The sequence below is a fragment of the Natator depressus genome, chromosome 1, assembly GCF_965152275.1.
Source record: "Natator depressus isolate rNatDep1 chromosome 1, rNatDep2.hap1, whole genome shotgun sequence".
Taxonomy (NCBI): domain Eukaryota; kingdom Metazoa; phylum Chordata; order Testudines; family Cheloniidae; genus Natator; species Natator depressus.
In genome coordinates, this window is record NC_134234.1 from 46447789 (window position 1) to 46471348 (window position 23560).

The following is a 23560-nucleotide window of genomic DNA, read 5'->3' on the forward strand; positions in this document are numbered from 1 at the left end:
CACAGACTTGCATGAAGCAAAATGGAATAGGGTCTCAGATGCAGGACTAGATAATTGCAAGATGTTTTTAAATTGTATCAACAGTGGCTTTGTTTTTCTGCTTCAGATATCCTGCAGGGTACACAGTGCAATGTAATTGTTCTATTTGTTATTTCCCTAACGGACATATGAATGTACACATGAAAGATTTGGACGTTTATAATGTGAACATTATTTATCTTCTACCAGAAACCATTTTTGTGTTCCCTTTGTTTGCATTGTATTTCCAATAGCTGTTATACAGTCTGAGAACTACAATTTAAAAAAATTGCAAGTACTTAAAAATACAAAAGGCAAACAAATGGGAAAATATATTTGAATGGTTGGCTTTTAGCTTTTGTTTTCTCATTCTTCATAACTTACGCACATAAAGAGCTTTTTATCATTGACTGAGTAGAATATTGTGTGTCTGTGATCGTCACATGGCAGGGAAAGCGGGAGAGCAATGTTTTCACATTACTGTGCTCAGGGTGATTTTTCATTGTACAGTATGTTGATCAGTGAAACTGGAGTTGGACAGCCCATGTTCCCTGGAGGGACTGTTATTGAGGGGACACCAGTAGAATAGGAAGCACAGGGCATTAGGCCGGAAGCAACTCAGCCGTATGGACAGGGCAGTGCATGGGGTTAATAAAATTGTACTGATTCAATTTAAGATGCATTTGGTTTTACGCTTTGTGAATGAAACAATCATGGTGGGCAGAGGTGATAACTCTAGGCTTAGGTAGTCACATAAGCTTCTAAGAGGGAAAGCAGTTCCTCAGTACAGGATCTACCCTCTCTGACTGGGAAACCTAGAGGACTGAAGAGTTTTTAAGAACCAGCAGCTGAAAAACTCTGCAGGTTGGAGGAGGCAATAATAAAGGCCATGTTACTTTCTCCTGCTTAACAATTAATGGAAGGGGAAAGCTAATACAGAGTTTCCGTGGCTTCATAGCCAATAAAACCTCCAGTGCATCCAAATCTCCAATGCATCACTATCAGTGGAAGGGCAGGGTGAGGGGGCTAGCCCTATCTCCCTGTCACCTGTCTCCGAGTCTACCAAACTCTCTCTGGCATCTCCTCCCTCCATGTGGGGCTGGCCACTGGATAGGTCTCTGTGGGTATGTCTACACTACGAAATTAGGTCGAATTTATAGAAGTCAGTTTTTTAGAAATCGGTTTTATATATTCGACTGTGTGTGTCCCCACAGAAAATGCTCTAAGTGCATTAAGTGCATTAACTCGGCGGAGTGCTTCCACAGTACCGAGGCTAGAGTCGACTTCTGGAGCGTTGCACTGTGGGTAGCTATCCCACAGTTCCCGCAGTCTCCGCTGCCCATTGGAATTCTGGGTTGAGATCCCAATGCCTGATGGGGCTAAAACATTGTCGCGGGTGGTTCTGGGTACATATTGTCAGGCTCCCGTTCCCTCCCTCCCTCCGTGAAAGCAAGGGCAGACAATCGTTTCGCGCCTTTTTTCCTGAGTTACCTGTGCAGACGCCGTACCACGGCAAGCATGGAGCCCGCTCAGCTCACTGTCACCGTATGTCTCCTGAGTGCTGGCAGACGCGGTACTGCATTGCTACACAGCAGCAGCAACCCATTGCCTTGTGGCAGCAGACGCTGCAATAGGACTGGTAGCCGTCATCGTCATGTCCGAGGTGCTCCTGGTCGCCTGTGTGAGGTCGATCAGGAGCGCCTGGGCAGACATGGGCGCAGGGACTAAATTTAGATCAAGTCATTCTCTTTAGTCCTGCAGTCAGTCCTATTGAACCATCTTATGGTGAGCAGGCAGGTGATACGGATTGCTAGCAGTCCTATTGCATCATCTTCCGCTGGGCAGGCAAGAGATGAGGATGGCTAGCAGTCCTATTGTACCATCTTCTGCCGAGCAGCCATGAGATGTGGATGGCATGCAGTCCTTCTGCACCGTCTGCTGCCAGTCAAAGATGTAAAAGATAGATGTAGTGTATCAAAACAAGAAATAGACCAGATTTGTTTTGTACTCATTTGCAACCCCCCCCAACCCCCTGTAACCCTTCTGCCAGGCCAAGTTGATAGCAGCAAGGGCCGGGTTCAGTACACAGGGGTTCCCTCTCATCAAAGCAAATACAAAACTGGCTCGAGCCCCCACCCAGTGACCTGGGAAAATCTTACACACCCCCTGGGCGCCTCGAAGAGGCAATACTTCCCCTCTCGCAAGCACGGAGTCTCGGTGTAGTAGAGAATCTTTAATAACATGAGGTAAACGACATCAGCATTAAATTGGGAAAACACCACAACTAGTGTTCATTAACCAAACCATGAGCAAAGACCCACCCCAGAAAATTGGGCCACATCCTTTCCCTCGGGTTCTTGAGTCCCAGAACCCAAATGTCTCTTGAGTCCAGCAATCCTCAAATCACCCAAAATCCAAAAAGTCCAGCCCCAGAGTTCAAAAGTTCATCTGCAGAGTGTTACTCCCCAGTCTGGCTAAAATGTGCCTGTGTGTGGGGGAAAGAGGTAAGGGGTACCTTACGTGTCCTGAAGCTGACTGCCCCACAGGGCTCTGCTCTGCTACGCTGTCTCACGAACGGCTCCGCTCCACCACGACCGGCTCCACTCTGCACAGCTCGCCGTCTCACGAACAGCTCTGCTCAGCTTGCCGTCTCACGAACGGCTCCGCTCCACCACGACCGGCTCCGCTCGGCACAGCTCGCTGTCTCACGAACAGCTCGGCTCAGCTCGCCGTCTCACGAACACACCGCTGTCTCACGAACGGCTCCGCTCCACCACGACCGGCTCCCTCTGCACAGCTCGCCGTCTCACGAACAGCTCGGCTCAGCTCGCCGTCTCACGATCACACCGCTGTCTCACGAACGGCTCCACTCTGCACAGCTCGCCGTCCCACGAACAGCTCTGCGTCTCGCGAACACACCGCTGTCCCACAAACAGCTCTGCTCAGCTAGCCGTCTCGCGAACGGCTCCGCTCTGCACAGCTCGCCGTCTCACGAACAGCACCACTGCACTCTAGATCTTCCGGCTCCCCACTACTTGACACAGTGCTCAGTGATTTCAGCTCTTAGTGATTTCAGCTCTCAGTGATTTCAGCTCATAGTAGTGGGGGCCTTAGTGCTGGTGCACCATAAGGCCAAAGTGAATGCAGCACAGTACCTGTAGCAAGACTTTTAATAGACCCAACATTAGCTCTGACATTCCACAGTGGAGAGAGACAGAGGTGCAATTGGTGCTTCAGGCCCTCACAAAGGGGCCCACACCACCAGGTACTAATACCTGTCTCAAGTCTCTCTCCCTTCACAGAGTTTTGGAACCCATGTCCCTTGCCTAGCGAGTGCTACTCAGTTGATGGTGAGTCCCTCCATCATAACAAAAGGCCAAGTACAGTTCCAAGCACAGTTCCCATAATCAGGGTAATAACAATTTACTCTTCCCGCCCCAATAACAAAGACACTGGGGATCCCACAACAGCCAAAGTGACCATTTGGGCAGTTATGGCCTCATTCTAGGCGGGGTGGGTGTGCCTATGCAAATTGAGATCAGCCCCTGAAGTTCTTTTCCACTACTTGCCACACCTCACCACCAGATGTCAGGGTGGAGCCCATCCTGACTCTGCTTACAATCAAGTCATTCTCTTTAGTCCTGCAGTCAGTCCTATTGAACCATCTTATGGTGAGCAGGCAGGTGATACGGATTGCTAGCAGTCCTATTGCATCATCTTCCGCTGGGCAGGCAAGAGATGAGGATGGCTAGCAGTCCTATTGTACCATCTTCTGCCGAGCAGCCATGAGATGTGGATGGCATGCAGTCCTTCTGCACCGTCTGCTGCCAGTCAAAGATGTAAAAGATAGATGTAGTGTATCAAAACAAGAAATAGACCAGATTTGTTTTGTACTCATTTGCAACCCCCCCCAACCCCCCATCTAGGGGACTCATTCCTCTAGGTCACACTGCAGTCACTCACAGAGAAGGTGCAGCGAGGTAAATCTAGCCATGTATCAATCAGAGGCCAGACTAACCTCCTTGTTCCAATAAGAACAATAACTTAGGTGCACCATTTCTTATTGGAACCCTCCGTGAAGTCCTGCCTGAAATACTCCTTGAGGTAAAGCCACCCCCTTTGTTGATTTTAGCTCCCTGTAAGCCAACCCTGTAAGCCGTGTCGTCAGTCGCCCCTCCCTGCGTCAGAGCAACGGCAAACAATCGTGCATCTGAGTTGAGAGTGCTGTCCAGAGCAGTCACAGTGGAGCACTCTGGGATAGCTCCCGGAGGCCAATACCGTCAAATTGTGTCCACAGTACCCCAAATTCGACCCGGCAAGGCCGATTTAAATGCTAATCCACTTCTGAGGGGTGGAGTAAGGAAATCGATTTTAAGAGCCCTTTAAGTCGAAATAAAGGGCTTCATCGTGTGGACAGGTGCAGGTTTACATCGATTTAACGCTGCTAAATTCGACCTAAAGTCCTAGTGTAGACCAGGGCTGTGTGTCTGTTCTGTGATGATCTCAGTATCTCCACAGGCTCTCTCTGGGTGTTGTGTCTGCAGACTCACAAGTGTCCCCTGTTCCTTTGGATCAGTTGTCCCCCTTGCATAGTCAACTTGTATGATCTGGGTGTCACTGTGCCCCTCACAACTCCTTTAGTCCACTCCTTCTGGTGTCTCTCTAATGGCTGGATCCCCACAGGAGTGTTTGTTTCCAGGGTCAGTAGGTCCTTGGCTGACCTGTCGTACTCTAGTGCCTGCTTTCTCTGATTGTTGGCCATCTCCTCTTAGTGGTATCACCATCCTTATAGCTGCAACTGGTCTCCCTTCGTTGGTTAGCAGGGCTTTGGTCCTATGTCCCTTTGTCCCATCTGTTCCTGTCCTGGACTGGTTTGGCACCCCTGGGATGGGATATTCCTGTGGTCCAAGAATGCTAACAAGGGGTCAGAATCAGAAGGAACAGCTTTGAGTAACCGTCTCTTAGCTGTTTTCACAGCTGATTCCACTTTACCAATACTTTGGGGTATGCTGTGGAGGAGGCATGGTGGTCAAACTCTCATTTGCATGCAAAATCCTTGAATTCTTCTGAGGCAAACTGGGGTCCGTTTTCATTGAGTACAGTGTCTGGAATGCCATATCTCACAAAGTGGGCCTTCAGTTTGCCAATCACTGACTTGCTTCTTGTATCAGGCAGGACATGGACCTCCAAAACCTTTGAATAGTAGTACTGTAATTAAGTACTGCTTTTTCATGTAAGATAAATAAGTCTGTTCCCATCTTTTCCCGGCGGGGCTGCGGCGGGGATTTAAAGGGCCCCGGAGCTCCAGCCGCCGCTACTGCCCTGGGGCCCTTTAAATCTCCGCCTGAGCCCTGCTGCCCGAGCCCTGGGGTAGTGGCAGTGGTGGGGCTCTGGCAGGGATTTAAAGGGCCCTGGAGCTTCAGCCCCCACTACCCTCCCGGGGCCCTTTAAATCCCCGCCTGAGCCCTGCTGCCGAAGCCCTGGGGTAGCGGCGGTGGGGCTCAGGCGGGGATTTAAAGGGTTCGAGGCTCCGGCAGCTGCTACCACAGTGGAGCCCCAGGCCCTTTAAAGCTCTGCCAGAGCCCAGAGCCCTGGGGTAGCAGTGGCAGCCAGGAGTCCCCAGGGCTCCTCAGTGATTTAAAGGGCCCGGGGATTTAAGGCCCTGCCTCTTCCGGTTGAGGCCACACCTCTTCCGATTGAGCCCACACCCCTTGCTCAGGACTCCGGCATACCGGTAAGTCCTCTTACTTACTTTCACCCCTGAAGAGAGGCCAATTTCCTCATAGACTTTAAGTTCAGATAGGACCATCATGATCATCTAGTCTGACCTCCTGCACATTTGCAGGCCACCAAACCTCAAGATGAAGTTGCCTACAGGTTTTCTTTCTTTTCCTTTATGCTTTTATTTAACCTCGTTTGCTGACTGTGGGAACCTGAGATAGGGAAAAATATTGAGAAGGCCTCAGCCAGAGGGTTGAGCAGTGGCCTCACTAGACTCATACACCCTGCAGTGTCCATGGGGATGGGGGCAACTGGATATGCACATTTGTGCTTCCCCGTAGCTCATGAAGGGGGTGCTCTGCCATGGATAGATTAATGACTCGACTGTTTGTGCAAAAGAATCATAGAATCATAGAATATCAGGGTTGGAAGGGACCTCAGGAGGTCATCTAGTCCAACCCCCTGCTCAAAGCAGGACCAATCCCCAACCAAATCATCCCAGCCAGGGCTTTGTCAAGCCTGACCTTAAAAACTTCCAAGGAAGGAGATTCTACCACCTCCCTAGGTAACGCATTCCAGTTTTTCACCACCCTCCTAGTGAAAAAGTTTTTCCTAATATCCAACCTAAACCTCCCCCACTGCAACTTGAGACCATTACTCCTTGTCCTGTCCTCTTCTACCACTGAGAATAGTCTAGAACCATCCTCTCTGGAACCACCTCTCAGGTAGTTGAAAGCAGCTATCAAATCCCCCCTCATTCTTCTCTTCTGTAGACTAAACATTCCCAGTTCCCTCAGCCTCTCCTCATAAGTCATGTGTTCCAGACCCCTAATCATTTTTGTTGCCCTTCGCTGGACTCTCTCCAATTTATCCAGATCCTTCTTGTAGTGTGGGGCCCAAAACTGGACACAGTACTCCAGATGAGGCCTCACCAATGTCGAATAGAGGGGAACGATCACGTCCCTCGATCTGCTCGCTATGCCCCTACTTATACATCCCAAAATGCCATTGGCCTTCTTGGCAACAAGGGCACACTGCTGACTCATATCCAGCTTTTCGTCCACTGTAACCCCTAGGTCCTTTTCCGCAGAACTGCTGCCTAGCCATTCGGTCCCTAGTCTGTAGCTGTGCATTGGGTTCTTCCGTCCTAAGTGCAGGACCCTGCACTTATCCTTATTGAACCTCATCAGGTTTCTTTTGGCCCAATCCTCCAATTTGTCTAGGTCCCTCTGTATCCTATCCCTGCCCTCCAGCGTATCTACCACTCCTCCCAGTTTAGTATCATCCGCAAATTTGCTGAGAGTGCAATCCACACCATCCTCCAGATCATTTATGAAGATATTGAACAAAACCGGCCCCAGGACCGACCCCTGGGGCACTCCACTTGACACCAGCTGCCAACTAGAAATGGAGCCATTGATCACTACCCGTTGAGCCCAACAATCTAGCCAACTTTCTACCCACCTTATAGTGCATTCATCCAGCCCATACTTCTTTAACTTGCTGACAAGAATACTGTGGGAGACCGTGTCAAAAGCTTTGCTAAAGTCAAGAAACAATACATCCACTGCTTTCCCTGCATCCACAGAATCAGTAATCTCATCATAGAAGGCGATTAGATTAGTCAGGCATGACCTACCCTTGGTGAATCCATGCTGACTGTTCCTGATCACTACATCCAGCCCTTTCTCTGATGTATCACACAGGAGTGTCAGTGGCTCTCCTGACTGTTAGTACTACAGGACAGGGGCATCTGTATTCATTTGTTTCAGCATGTCAAATGTTTGCTGTTGGGGACCTGTCCAGTCCCACTCAACATCCTGCCTTGTGAGGTGACATATGGATTCTGCTGCTGCAGCCAGTTGTGGACAGAACTTGGACGTAAAATTTATCATTCCTATAAAGCCCTGTATCCCTTTCACATCCGCTGGAGTTGGCATGTCTCTGACTGCCTTGATCTTATTGGGATCTGCTTTCAGTCCCTCTGCTGTGAGCAGATGTCCAGTGTGTGTCACTGGATACTGTTTCAGTTGTGTTTTATTCTAGGTTGAGTTTTATGTTCTTGTCCCTACATTGCTGTAGAAAAGCTTATAGTTTTCTGTCATGGTCTCATTCAGCTTCTGTATCATTGCTCCCTTCACCTATAATGAGGATATCATCTGCAATTACTTTCACCCCAGCCAATCCTTGGGTGAGTCTTCTCTGGAACACCTCTCGTGTGCCCAGCAGCATTTTCAGCCATCTGGAGCAACCAAATGGTGTTGCAAAGGTTGTCAGCATGGTGGACTCTTTATCCAGGCTTACGTACCAAAACCTGTTCCCTCACATCACAGACCATAAAAATTCTGGCTTTGGAAAGTTCTGGTAAGATGTAATCAATTGTGGGCTGTGGATAGTGGCATCTTTTCAATGCCGAGTTCCATAGGTGTCGACTTCCCTGCTTTCCCCTGGGTGCTCAACCCTCCCTCTTCCCCCTCCTTGTGGCCCCACCCCTGCCCTGCCTCTTCCCACCCCTGCCCCGCCCCCATTCCAACCCCTTCCTGAAAGTCCCCGCCCCAACTTTGCCCCCTCTCTGCCCCTATTCCAACTACTTCCCCAAATCCCGCCCCGGCCCCACCTCTTCCCCACCTCCTCCCCTGAGCACGCCATGTTCCCGCTCCTCCCCCTCCCTCCCAGCACACCGCCAAACAGCTGTTTGGTGGCAGCCGGGGGGAAGCGCTGGGAGGGAGGCGCTCGGGGGCGGGAGGAGGAGGTGGGGCGGGGGGAGGGAAGCTTGGCTGCCAGTGGGTGCAGAGCACCCACTAATTTTTCCCCATGGGTGCTCCAGCGCCTATGCCCAGTTCAGTGGGTTTGGGTCTATGCAGATGTGTAATTTTTCTGATGGCTCCTTTACCACCACCATGTTGCTCACCCAGTCCCTACTGGCCTCTACAGGTGCTACAATACCCCTGCCCTGCAGACTTTCAAACTCCTTGTGTACTGGATTATGTAGTGCCACTGGAATTTTCCTTGGTGGTTGTCATAAATATAAAGGGAAGGGTAACCACCTTTCTGTATACAGTGCTATAAAATCCCTCCTGGCCAGAGGCAAAATCCTTTCACCTGTAAAGGGTTAAGAAGCTAAGGTAACCTCGCTGGCACCTGACCCAAAATGACCAATGAGGGGACAAGATTCTTTCAAATCTGGATGGGGAGGAACAAAGGGTTCTGTCTATCTATGTGATGCTTTTGCCAGGAACAGATCAGGAATGCAGCCTTACAACTCCTGTAAACTTAGTAAGTAATCTAGCTAGAAAATGTGTTAGATTTTCTTTTATTTAATGGCTGGTAAAATAAGCTGTGCTGGAGGGAATGTATATTCCTGTTTTTGTGTCTTTTTGTAACATAAGATTTTGCCTAAAGGGATTCTCTATGTTTGGAATCTGAATACCCTTTAAAGTATTTACTATCCTGATTTTACAGAGGTGATTCTTTTACCTTTTCTTTATATAAAATTCTTCTTTTAAGAACCTGATTGATTTTTCATTGTTCTTAAGATCCAAGGGTTTGGGTCTGTGTTCACCTGTACCAATTGGTGAGAATATTATTATCAAGCCTTCCCCAGGACAGGGGGAGTAGGGCTTGGGGGGATGTTTTGGGGGAAGACGTCTCCAAGTGGGCTCTTTCCCTGTTCTTTGTTTAAAACGCTTGGTGGTGGCAGCATACTGTTCAAGGCCAAGGCAAAGTTTGTACCTTGGGGAAGTTTTTAACCTAAGCTGGTAAGAATAAGCTTAGGGGGTCTTTCATGCAGCTCCCCACATCTGTACCCTAGAGTTCAGAGTGGGGAAGGAACCTTGACAGTGGTAAACACAGAGGTTCCTCTATGGGGTCTACTTCCAGTCACAGCTTTCCTTCAAGGCACGTGTCACCTTTGAAAACATCCCCTCATGATTTTCATTATCCATGGACTCCCCCTTTTGCTTCTTGCAGCTATAAAATTCTGATGCTGCACCCATATCAGATCCATGTCTTGTATGGCTGTATTCTGCAAGAGGGGTCTGTGGTGCTTCCCATCCACCCACAAACTGCAGTTGGTGCGGTCTGTGTTTTTGGGGGTTAGTTACTAGGAGATCACAATCTCCTGTGGGCTGCATTATGCTCTGATTGTATGTTATTTGAGTGCACCTGCTCACGTAATAGGAGTGTCTGAGCCCAATTCACCCTGAGGAATCACACTGCAGGAGGCCCTACTGTTCAGCTGAAATTGCATAGGGCATTTCTCTGTTAACATTGTTGCATGCACGGAGGTTGGTATAGTCTCTTGTTGCTTTCCTGTCATGACAGCCTGAATCTGATTTGCTCTTGGACTCAAGAAGAATAAAGCTGTCATCTGATGTGCCATCCCCCTCTTGTACAGGTCTGACTGAATCTTTCTGGGACTTTCCTCTGCTCTGGCAGAAACTAATAAAGTGGTTCAACTTGCCATGTTCCTTGCAATGCTGTCCTAGTGCGGGGCACTTCTCCTTTACCTGCTCATGTTCTCTCCCACATCACTACAGGTATGGAGCCCTGGCCACCGGCTCTCCCTTGCTGTTGTCTCTCTGCCTGTACTTCTGGGGGTGTTGTGCCTCCTCAGGCTTTCATCCTTTCTCTCAAGGCCTCCGCTGCACGCCCCAGAGCTAAGCACCTAATGTGAGACTGTCTTCCTGGAGCAGCTGCTCCTGCACATGGTGATCCCAAGTGCCACAAGTCCTGTCCCAAATCAGGGAGTCCCAAATCAAGGAGTCTGTCAAGTCTCCCAAATTGCACGTAGCAGCCAGTGTGTGTAAGGCTGCAGCATGGGGGTCTATTCTCTCCCCTTTGGATTGGTTGCCAGTGAAAAACCTGCCGCTCCACGGTTTCATTCTGCTTTGGGGGGCACTCATTCCTCAGGGCTCCAAGGAGTTCTGTGATGCTCGAGGCAGTGGCGAGCTGCAGATCTTTCTGCCTTGGTCCCCAGTAAGGTAAGGTAAGAGTTTTACTTTTGTGCATGGCCAGATCCCTGTACTGCTCAAACTCCTCCATCCACTGGGTCCATCCCTGAGCTAGGTTTGTGTCTGCAAAATCCAGGGCTCCAGGGACCTTCCATGGCTCACACTGCCAGCTGCTGCACTGCAGAGAACTCACAGCTCAGACGCTGCCGCCATGTTTCACTCACAAAGTGTGACGCTGAATGCAGTTTAAGTTGAACGAGTGAAACTTTATTAAACCCTGCAGACTCCATGTACCTGTGGCTGAGTTGCTTCCCTCCTACCTGCCCCCTTTCCCTGTTCCACTGGTGCCCCCTCAATAACAGTCCCTCCAGGGAACATGGACTCTCTGATAATGATACTGGCTTTGCAATTAGCTCCCCTTTGGGGCTCATTTTATGCAATTCACGTGGCATAACAGTGCATTCCATAGTATGGGATGGCAGGGCCCAACTCATACTCTGATCAGAGGCTTTTTATTTCAAACCTGTGTTTCTATTTGAATTTTTTCCCCAGTAGTCTGATCAATAACAGGGGAAGCTTTAGTTTACAGACAGCCTTGAGCTTTCAGGAGAGAGCGCCACTGTGCACCAAGGTGCCCTGCAAGATGAGTGAGACAACAGTGTACTCATCCTGTCCGGACTCAGAAAGTAAATGCTTGTTGGTAAGAACAGGTAAAGCATCTCACAAATAACATGGTGCTGTAAACCAGAATAGACATCAGGTGCCAGAATTTTAAGGATGTGTGTGTGCATGAGTGAAGTACACCACATGCAGAAGGCCAGAGGATTTGCATAGTGTGCATGGCCTTGTGTTGGCCCTCATTAGTGTGGTGAATTTCACTCCTATTTGTATGTGCAGAGTTCCGTATTTGCAGAGGCACATGTCAGTTAAGTGTCTACCTGGCCATGTGCTCACTGAACTACCCAGTTGGCCACAGCATCATGATGTCTTCATACATGCAAGAGACATATGTGATTGTGCACGTTCAAAGGCATATGCAAAGCTTTCAGTATCTGGCCCAAAAGTAATATTAAAAACGTATTTGTGTTTTGCCATGCTGTTACTCTTGTTAGAGGCATGCTGCTGTGTGATGGCAAATAAAGTAGAGATTGGGTTTCTTTTTTTAAAGCAGGTGTGAAGAAAGAAGTACAAAAAGATCAAGATGCAAATAAACCCACTGTGTCATCCCCTAAGAGATTAGCAGTATCAGCCACCAAGCTCCATTCACCAGGTATTTATAAACCGCCAGAACGCTCTTTTGAGGGAAGATTTAAACTTGTCAAATTTGTCTTCCAAAACAGAGTCATTGCTTTTCAATGTTTAAGGGTACAAGGATCATTTTAAAAAATCTTTATTATTTTTACGTTAAAAAAAAAAGAAAACAAATACAGGGACCAAAACCCACATGTAATACAATCACCAACAGTAACAGTACACCATTTGATATCGAAGGTCACTGATGTGCAGAAGTGTTACATTTCCTAGGTTATTTCTGTAGATAACTGCGAAAGAGATGATCTTTAGAAATAACCTTCAGATATCTATAGCAACACTGTCAACTTAAAAATTAATGTTGTAAACAAACACATTTCTTTACTCGGTGTTACCAATAAAACCTTAGATTCTTTACAGCTAAAATCATTTTTAAAAATCCAGAGTACTTCTTACTATTTATGCTCTTTGGGCCAGATTTACACATGTCTTTAGGCACCTAAAGAGACAGATCGGTGCCGTAAGTCTGTCCCTTTGGGCCTGAAACAAACACCGTTGAAATCATGAGCCCATTGACTTCAGTGGGCTTTGGTTCAGGCCCTTTGACTTTTCAGGTCAGACCTTTAAAATCACTGACGTTAGTTTCACTTTCAGCTTCTCAGTGCAACCGTATTTGGGTTAAGAAGAGTTCAAGGGGAACATTATGTTTTATAACTCTAAATTAATAAGCAAAAGAGCATCTGTCCATTCACTTTAGTCATCACTTACATCACTTAAAACACACACATCAGGATTCCCATTGTTATAAATAAACTGCAGCCATTCCATTGCATGTGACCCCCAGCCAACAAAACCAAGCAAGTGAAAGGTTAAAACCAATCTTCCTTTCCCAGTCACTAACCTCAGAATTCCTTCCCTTCTTCAGATGCCAGGGTTAAAAGATGAGCATTCAAGCTGTTTTGGCACCATGGCTGGTTAAAAACAATTGTTTCCGTTAGAATTTAAAAAGAAATCACAGGAACATTTCTATTGGCTTTGTAAAGTTGCTGGGTTTTACAAAGGCCTAAATTTCCAAAAGTGGCTAATAATTTTCAGTGCCTTAATTTTTGGGTGCCCAGCTTGAGACATCTTAAAGAGCCCTGATTTGCATAAAGGACTGAGCACTTGCCCTCTGATGATTGGGTCCTTTTAGGGTGTCTCAGGTTGGGGCTCCCAAAATGATGGCACCCTAAAATCATTAGTCACTTTTGAAAATTTGGGCCTAAATCAAAATCTAAATGAAGTCTACATTTCTTCAGTGGCCCTTTGCTTTCTTTAAACAAAAATAATAAAATAAAATAAATAATGACAAAGGAAAATTGTACTGCAAATAGAGTAGTTTTCTATGACAGCATTCTGAAAACTTACCAAACTATTCAAATTAGTTGGATGATGTGCTGTGAAAAATTGCTATTCCTAGTATAACAAGTTTATTTTCCTTCTATTATTGTACTATTCAAATACACCCCCGTCCCTCACTGTTGTTTTTTGGCTGCCACAGAAGGAGGGATTATCTGGTGTGTTTTATCAATGGGTCTGACCTTCAGAGTTTGGATCAATATCCGGATCTGGATTTCCCCAAAGCTCTCGTGAGAGTGTTTTTTTAAGAATTCAACATTCCTGAACCTCCATCTGATCTATCACTATAACCCTGATCCTACAATTCGATCTGTGGGGGACTTTGCACAGACACAAGGGTCCACCCACATGAATGTGATTGACAGATTAGAGTCCTTGTCTCTATTTTAGTTATTTCTAAGGTGCCTATCACTGTGGTAGCTAACACTGTCCAATCTGCTTATTATCAGCCTCCTCAAAATTACTTCTTCACTTTCTTTATCTAAATACTGGAAACTGGAGACAAAAATGTATTAGCTCGTGTACCACATCTAAATCTTCATGGATTGTATTAAATATCACTAGGTATTTATTACAATATTTTATTTCAAACAGTTAATTTGAAAAAAGTGCTAAGAATTTTGAAGCTATCAATGATTCCTGGATTTCCGAGTACAATGGGTGTGGTCCTGCTTTTCCACAGCACCCCATATTCTAATTGACAAGAGGAAGCAGGATCAGGGCCAGCATTGTCAGTGTATTTCCCATCCTGTGCAGAGCAACAGAACACAAACATCAATGGGCAGAAGAAGCTTAGTGAGCTGCTTTTCAAACCCAGAGGAACTGAGAAGTTCAGATTTATCCCTGAGGAAAATATCACAGTTTAATTTACAAGGACAATTTATGCCATTGACAAGGACAACTTAGAGATGCACACTTCAAATGTTAGAAGGCAGGGGAAATTTAGAATGGAATTAAACAATTTAATAGTTTGTGTTAATTTAATCTTGACTGATTTCAAGGTGATTGGTTTTTTCTCTTTGCGTTTATGACTTTTGTTGCATCACCATCTCCATGGTGTCTAAGCAGTGAAAGACTTTTTTATCAAAAAGACAGACAAACACAGTTATTATTAAATATTTTGTATTGTGGTAGCACCTACAGGCCCAGTCAGAAAGGAGCTCCATTGTGTTAGGTGCTGTACAATCATACAGGAAGACACTATTCCCTTAACTGAAGTCAGTCTAAATAGAGAAGACAAACAGCGGTGAGGGAAATGGGTACAAAGTGATGAGTGTCATAGTTGAGCCTGTCTGAAAAGTGATCATCTATTTAACTGTCAGAGTTTTCTGTAGCACCCATCACTACAGTATTTAAGTGCTGCATCATAATTAGGGCCCTACCAAATTCATGGTCATGAAAAATGCCTCACAGACCATGAAATCTGATCTCCCCCATGAAATCTGGCTACTGTAGGGGAGGGGGTCTCCCACCATGCGCTGGGCTCCAGCTGCTAGCTCCGGCCGGGCTGGGGAGGGACGGGACTTCCTCTTCCCCTGCCAGGGATGCTCCCAGGGGGGTCAGACCCACCTCCAGGAACTTTCCTGGCTGGAGGAAGCTCTGCAGCTACTGGCTGGGAGCCCAGCTCTGAAGGCAGCGCAGCCACAGAGCTTCCTGCCGCCAGGAGGAGGTTCCCAGAGGTGAGTCTGACTGGCCCCGGGAGCGGCCCCTGCAGGGGAAGAGGAAGTCCTCTTCCCTCCCCAGCCCCACAGGACTAGCAGCTAGAGTCTAGAGCACAGTAGGAGCCCCTGCTGGGGTGCCCCCAGCCCTGCCCCAGCTCCAGGCCCAGTGCTCGGGAGTTAAAGGGGCCTTGGGCTGGTTGGACCATGGTGCCCCCCTGACCATGGAGCCTGGGTGGTTGCCCACTTGTAAGGCTGATCCTGCCCCGCCCCCCTCCCCTCCGGCAAAAGTTACAACCTCCCCATACCTGAGACCATCTCTTCTGCACTGCTGCTGGCAGTGGCACTGGCTTTAGAACTGGGTGCTCAGCCGGCAGCCGCTGCTCTCCAGCTGCCCAGCTCTGAAGGCAGCACCCCTGCCAGCAACAGTGCAGAAGTAAGGGTGGCAATCCTGCGACCCCCCTACAGCCCCATTTTGGGTTGGACCCCATGGTTACAACACCGTGAAATTTCAGATGTAAACATTTGAAACTGTGAAATTGACTATTTTAAAATCCTGTGGCTGTGAAATTGACCAAAATAGACAGTGAATTTCATAGGGCCCTAATCATAAAGTATTCAGTTATGAAATGTTGCTAAATCTGGCTTCCTTTGCAGCCATATGTTGTAGACACAATTAATCATGAATGCTGGATTTTTTGTAGCTGTCATTTAAGTCATTTGCAGATCTAAGAACCTGACTGCACACTCAAATAGGGTACTTAAGTATCTACAATATCTGAATCATACTTGCAAATACTTGTGGGTCCCAAAATGTCAGTGCTGGCCCATTAAACTATGTAATGTCACTGGTGTGTAGACTGGCTGTCCTGCAAAAATTACAGCTATTTTCTAACCCCCACCTGTTGCCATATTGCCAGAAATGAGATCAGTGAATTCCCTGAGGATTAAAGTTCATGCAGCTTTTGTGTTAAAATTCTGTTTGTTCTTCTTGGCAGTTGTGTGAAATGTAAGCTCACTCATTTGTAACATCAGTTCAGAGTTCTGCATTGCTGTATGAGAGAGCTATTTATTCCTTTGTGACTGGGTTAGATTTGTCTTTTCAATGTAATAGCTACAGAATTAAGGAAGCTTTTCTGTCACACTTAGTGGTGAAGGGTAGTTGGAGATGAATGTCCCATTTTTATTTTTACATTTGGCAGGGCCATGTAACCTCCTCCCCTTTTCAGCCTTCCCTCACAAACGTATATTCCCTTTTTAGCTTTCCCTTTCACGAATACACACGCCCTTCTTCACATTTCCCTTCCATCCACACTCATGGTATGCACATGCACGCACACACGGAAGTCTATCTTCACCTCTGCCTTCCTCTTAACACCCCCCCACACACTCATTTTGGGTATGGTACCTAGGCCAAGTCTATCTTCTACTGGAGCACCTATTAACAAGGTGTCTGACCCTTTTCTTCTCTCCCCATTGCTGACTAGAGCCTCTGGGACTAAGGTCTGGGAGGAAAGTTCAACCAATGAGACCCAAGGAGAGATTTAAAGTAGATGAGCCTGTAGGAGCTAAAATGTTCCAGCATGGTGTGCAGGAGGGAGCTAAAAAATATAAAGAGATCAGAGATGAAGAGGGAGACAGTGTCGTAATCCATGCAAGGTGTTGCCCAGTAGAACACAAAGCGTTTGATGTGGAAGCTCCTTAATAAAAATATGAAGCCAGAGCAAATTTCCAAAGCGATGAAGCCAACACCTCCGGAACATCACCTTTCCTTGTTTCTTCAGTGCGACTGAGTAATAAAACCTAGGGAAATGCTATATGCTAGTTAAGTATCAGAGCAGGATTTGGAACATGACCATATCTTACGGAGGGACCATATAAAGTGACTCCAGTATGACTGACAGTTCAGACAGACCAGCCATGCGGAGGCTAGGGAATATCAGGTCAACATACTCACAATAAGGCCCTATCTGCTCTATAACTATTAACAAGTCTCACAGCCCATTTACAACCCAATAAAAAGATGTAGTGTAGACAGGACTTACTTTTGTCCAGGAATTTCACTAAAGCCATGGTCCGTCTGGGGTTTTAACATGTTTATTGGAATGTAGAGAAGTCCCATCCATTGTACATTGCAAATTGTAACTGTTTTGTAACTGGGTTCCTGCCTGGATTCTGTTATAGCTGTAGATGGGATCTAAAAAATGATAGTACTGAAAATACCTATGTATATTACAAACCAGTGAACGCCAGCGGGGTTTTGTTTTCAGGGAGTGACAACTCAAACCTGATTTGTGGAATGGTGGTAGAAACGTTCTCTGGTGTAAAATCTCCGGAGCGCAGACTATCCGTAGTTCAGAAAAATGCATCAATGTTTTCAAAAGTCTCAGAGCAGACCTGAACCCATGACGAGCCAGTGGTGCTTTAACCACCACCTGCAGCTTGCTGGTTTTGAGTTTTGTCCAGAGTTGCTGTCACTGTGGCTGACTCCCTTAGCACTTCCCTCAGCGACAGTATCAGGAAGGCTGCTAATGCTGCACAGGGATAATAGAACCCCCCACCCCACCCCCAAAAAAGAGGGAAGTGATGGTAAAGTTTGAGCACTATATTTCCAAGCTAATGTTTTTTATATAGACCTGCAAAGTAATTCCTTTGGGTTCTGGTGAGTCAGTCAGTCAATGGAGAATTAATTATAACTTCTAGAGATGGAAGAAAGCACTGAAATTTTAAGTTCTGCTCTAAAAACTAACTGTAAAAATAGCATATTGGGGGTTCTGTATGGCTTGTGTCTCAGTGACTCCAGAACAGCTTTTCAAACTGCCAACCCTGCGAACTCATCCCCAGCACTGCTAGTCAGACTGGTTTATTTCTTCCTCACCCATCATCACCAGATGTAAAGGTTCGACAGCTGAACAGGCTATCAGTGATGGCTTTGCAATCTTATTTTCTTTATACTGCGTCCTCAGTGATACGTGTGCAACTCCATTGTCCTCAGTTGGGTTGCACAACTATAAGTGATTGGTCCTGTAATTGGAATGTGCTCACATATCTGTTGATGAGGCACAAAAATGAATAGAATCCAGCTTGCTCTCTCTTGGCTGTACTGGCATAGCAGGGTTAACAAGAGCACAATCCTCTGGCAAAATACAGGCAGTGTTGCAGCCCTTCGTGGATGTGGGTATCACTAAATGCTCGTTCAATTTAGAGCAACCCCAAAGCTGCTCTAAATTGCACCAAAAGCTGAATTGGCCATCACCCTGTTCAGAGGAGGGGCAGAAAGGTGAAGTAAAGTTACCTTTAGAGCCCTCCCAGGTGCACCAATCAATTCTCTGGCACACCTGAGGTTTGTGTCCTCTGTCTCCATTCCTGTGCTTAGTCCACTGGATCCCTGTTTCCATGAATTCATTCTTTTAAAGGCAGACTCTCTTCCTGTTCCTCCTCCCCCTTTTCCAATCTCTAGCTACATGGATTCTGAATCAGACTTCGGAAAGCCACTGACCTGTGAGTTTGATTACCTGTGTGCCAGATGGCATAGAGAGTAGTGTATTCAGAGAAGAAGACTACCTTAAATCCATACTCACAAAACAGTTTCACAACAAGTGAGCAAATATAGCTGACAGTCACCCTAATTCTTGTTTAGCTTTTCTAGAAGGATATGACATTTGTCTGACAAAACATGCCTTTCCTTTGATTCTGTGCCCATCTTGGCTTTTATGTAACTGGAGGGTGTACAGAATACTGACAAGGGGCACAGGTTTGTTAATGAGAGGAGGACCATTGGGCCCAGTCCTGCACTGCACTGACACCTCCTGTGAGGTGTTGAATGCTCTAAACTATCATTGCATCAGTGGGAGCTCAAGGTGCTCGCCACCACGCAGGACACACTTAGGGTATGTCTACACTGCGATTAAAACCCTGTGGCTGGCCTGTGCCAGCTGACGTGGGCTTGCGGGGCTCGAGCTAAGGGGCTGTTTAACTGCGGTGTAGACGTTCAGGCTTTTCGGCTGGAAGCTGGGCTCTAGGATCCTGCAAAGGGGGAGGGTCCAGTGCTTGGACTCCAGCCCAAGCGTCTACACCGCTGTTAAAAAGGCCCCTTAGCCCGAGCCCCACAAGCCTGCGTCAGCTGGCATGGGCTAGCTGTGCGTGTCTAATTGCAGTGTAGATGCACCCTTAGCTCCTTGAAGGATCAAGCCCAAAGGAGTAACTTGTGCTTTGATGTACCAGCACTTTTTACAAGTAAATTCACTAGAAAGCTTGTGTGAATGCAGCAGGCTATTTTTTTAGTCGAGTTCCAGGAGCCGTCAAAACATGAGAGGCTGTGTCCATGCATATACAGTAACTGGTTATGGTCTTGTTTTTTTTATTTCATCTTGTAGGACACCCTAAACAAAGGGCAGCTGTTCCAAGGAATGGATTTTCCACCAAGGCAGATCTGCAGACTCGAGAGGCTGAACGGCAGTTCATGCAGCAGCTGAAGGAAAAGTGTGACAAGCAGTCCAGGCAATTCAGCTGTATTCAGGAGGAACTTAAAAGGGCCAGTCGTGGCTTCGAGGTCTTCGCTGTAACAACACAGCATTTCTTTCGGAAGGTAAGTGCACCCCATTAGAAGCATTCGTGAGGTTGTTTAATGCTGTGTCATAATGCTAGTCATCTGCGCGAGCTACTCATTACTCCAGCCCAATTTTAACTCTGTTCTTGGGAGCCAAGTGTATAATTTCATTGTAACGGTTGCTATGAGAAGGGTATTATAATTAGATACTATGTAGCTGGGAATCGAAGATCGGCGCATTGAGCTAGAGGAGAGTGCTGTAACTGATGCCTTTGTAATGAAGGTGGAGGGGTTTTAGAATAGATTTAAGGATGTAAGACATGCAGAAACAAAAGGTGCCAGACATCTGTACATTAGCGCTGGAATGGACAACTTCACTAAAATTGTGAAAGCTGCAACAAAGGTGCAAACTGGTCATAGACTTAATCTCTCAAAGTGTGGCAGAGGGAGGAAAAGAGACTTTCCTACTATACCTGTACACTTCCCATTCACCACAGGCTGGGTAATGCTGACTTGTCATCCAAATTACAGTGATCACTCTTATAAACCTGTCAATTCCCTTAGATACATGAAATAACGATACCTCAGTATTTGCAGTATCCCTTATAGCAGGAACAGAATAATTAGAAAAGCATATCTGTTTACCAAATCCCGGACAACATTGGGAAGGTTTAAAGGGAAACCACGGTATTCTTGAAGGGTTTTAACTATCACTTTCCTCAAAAGCCGCTTGCTGTGGGATGTGGGGCCAGATTCACCAGTCTGTTCTGTTTGCTTTGTACCCCTCCAGGTGAAGCTGGGTTTGTGACTGCTTTGCGTTGCTGGGGCAGTGCAAAGCAGACAGAGGTCTCAGTGGATCTGGCTCGGGATTTCTGTAACATCCCAGAACTGTCAGTCTGTCTCTAAGTTTGGAACAGTGAATACTATACTTTGGGCACGGAGTGGAGAAAAAAAGAGCCCAGCTTTAAACCTTCTAAAACAATTCTGAAACGCTTTACATGCTTTTTTTTTATGTTTGGTTTGTGGTTTTGATGGGGCAGGAGAGAGCTGCCTTAGAGGGGGCATCAGAAGCTCTGCTTTGTTCCCAAGTAGGAGCTGATCTAGCTGGCTGGCTGGGGAGTCTGAACGAGGGGGAAAAAATTGGGTGACGGGAGGATTTTGTGAAACACTAAATATTTAAAATATTTTTCTGAGGGTTTCTTTTTCCTTTATTTTTTTTCCCAGCCTTGAGACTTCTGGGCATTTTTGAAGCTCTTTTCTGAGCTGACTGTGGAGTGTTCTTGATTAAAAGCAGAGGGAAATACAAAAGAGTACAGAAGTCCCTGCACAGGCAAAACGGTTGAGGGTTGAGTTAAAAGGCAATTTGGCAGGGGAATAGTCCTAATTAAGGAGAGAGACATGGCTTTGTTCCTGAAGAATTTAGTTTTAATTTGTACAAGCAATGAGTGCTTGAAAATTCCATGCTCTGCATGCATGGTAATGTCTTGCTAAGCTCGCAGAGGTCCTGATCCAACACCCATTGACATTAGTGGGAATCTAAATGTGCATGTAAGGAATAATGTGCTGCATACAAGTAAAATGCTATCTTTTCTGCTGTACCTCAGAGTTGCTCCCATCTGGTTCAGATAAATGTCCAGATTTTGGGGGAAAGCCAGGATCTTATAAAAGATCCTCTCCCCCCTCCCTCCTGTTGCTCTATTCCCAGCCAAAATGCTCCCTTGAGGTTGAGGAATATACACGGGCCTGGGAGCCAGTTCCTGAGTTCCAGTCTCACCTCTTTCATGAACAAACATTCTGGAGGGCTTGACTGTGCACCTGTTACTCAAGCTGAGTAGTAGTCACCCTTGAGTAGTCCCATTCAGTTCAATGGTACTAACTGCACAATTGCTGCTGTTGGGCTAGATGCTGCAGTTTTCACACAGCCCTGCATTGGGGATGGTATAGAACTGCACCCCTTCACGGGTGGGAAGCACCAGAATAGATCATGTGTGAGGAGGCACCCTACAAGTTCCCCAAAGCACTAGTCCTATCCTACAGGACAGTAGAGAGGACAGGGCCATGGTCACTTCCTCCCTATCTTTGAGTAATTTGCTCAATGAAGGGATGAGCAGTCCCTGCTTACGGTGATGGCTATTGTGATTAAGCATTTGTGCAGCCATGCAAAGGGAGAGGCAAGTTTTCTTGCATGCTTTCACACTAACATTTGTGCAGATTTGGCCCTTACTAAGGTAAAGATCTTCTTCAGACAAAAACTATACAGTTAATTTAGTTACATGGCAGTATTCTATTTCTCCTTTAGATAAAGGCTGTATTGCAGTGTGTACACCAACAGGGATAGAGTTAAGGTTACATGTGCAACCTTAACTTTAGTATGTCCTACCTTTTAAGTGACTAACCTTGCAACCTTAAAGTTTCATGAGCTTTTTCCATTTAATCTATACTAATATGTCTTGACAGCCATTCTGAGAGAAATTTGACTGTTCAATGATATCTCAGAACGAATGTTCCTTTCTCTTCCTCCACTGAACAAATCCTTTAAAAAAAAAAAAAGATTAAAAACTGTTGTAAAACCAATAAGTACCAAGGAATTTGAAACACAAAGTAATGCTTACTAGATACCCATCAAATTGCAACTAAAACAGACTGCCACCTTGTTATCTAGAAGGATAGATAACAAATGTGGTGCTGACTCAGAGTCAGAAAGCAAAGGAAAATGAAAGCAGTGGTTCTTACACGTGCCATTAGCCAGTTATGAAGGGTAATGATTGGTATGCCTGTGGACAGCTATATTTTAATTAATAATTAATTAGCAGATTAATTAGCTAGGGTCAAATTTTGCCCTCAGATATGTATGCATAACTCCTATTGACTTCAGTGGGAATTTCAGACTTATCTGAAACAGGATAGTTCTTGCTTAATGTTTCACATTCATAATGCTTAATTCTATCCTCAGCTTATGTGCTGAGGATACCAATTGTGATGGTATATTACGTGAAGTGAGGAAACTGTCCACGAGGAATTGAACTAAGAATATCCAGTCATTTCACACAATACAATATAAACAGCCTTCTGTGACTTTGGTCACTACTGACCTCCACCAGCTAGTTTAGCCTGATAATCAAAGAAATTTCTGGCCCAATTTCAAGCCCTGTGTTAAAGCCAAAGGATTTTCTTGTGTTGCAGATTGCCTTTTAGAAGTGGCAATAGTGCCATCTACAGGAGAGTAGCCCCAAGTGACATGTTTTGGAAAGGTTTCAGAGTAGCAGCCGTGTTAGTCTGTATCCGCAAAAAGAACAGGAGTACTTGTGGCACCTTAGAGACTAACCAATTTATTTGAGCATAAGCTTTCGTGAGCTATAGCTCACTTCATCGGATGCATGTTTTGGAAAGGAATCCCTTATTTAAATAAAAAATAGACAAACTATATCTAAATATTTCTGTCGTATTTATAGATAGAGCTTTTTCTGCTGAACACTAGCATGGCCACACCACCCCAGTGCATTGGGCAGCTCTGTGATAATGGCATCACCTCCTCTTCTGCCAGTTCCAGCTTAGATGTAAGTTTGAAAAACAGTGGAGATACCTTGTTAACAAGCTCTTGATTCTTTGGGTAAATGAGGAGCCTGTGTAAGTAGGTACAGAGCTTCCCAACCTTTCTCAAATAAAATTGTTGCAAGAAATTGCTCGAAAGCTCATGCTCAAATAAATTGGTTAGTCTCTAAGGTGCCACAAGTCCTCCTTTTCTTTTTGCGAATACAGACTAACACGGCTGTTACTCTGAAACCTGTCTTTATATAATGTGTAGGGATGTTGTTATTGGAACTTTCATTTCACTGAAGATCTCACATTTCTTTTATTCCAATTAGGAACGAAACATGAACATTTTGAAATTGACTGAAAGAAAGTTCCAAAAAAAGTTCCATTTCATTTCAATTATGACTTTTAAAAATTGAACATTCTGTCATAATATACACTATAATACAAAATAAAACCTTTCTAAACAAAGGGTCATT

General features: G+C 45.9%; 1 protein-coding gene across 1 annotated transcript in view; it reads left to right on the forward strand.

The window, feature by feature from the left end:
• The window catches only part of MTUS2 (microtubule associated scaffold protein 2), a 470923-nt gene that overhangs the window by 351495 nt on the left and 95868 nt on the right, over positions 1-23560 (forward strand). The window contains exons 6-7 of the mRNA XM_074959063.1: positions 11863-11961; positions 19375-19586. Of these exons, the coding sequence (XP_074815164.1) occupies positions 11863-11961; positions 19375-19586 (311 nt within the window). The remainder of the gene's footprint in view (positions 1-11862; positions 11962-19374; positions 19587-23560) is intronic.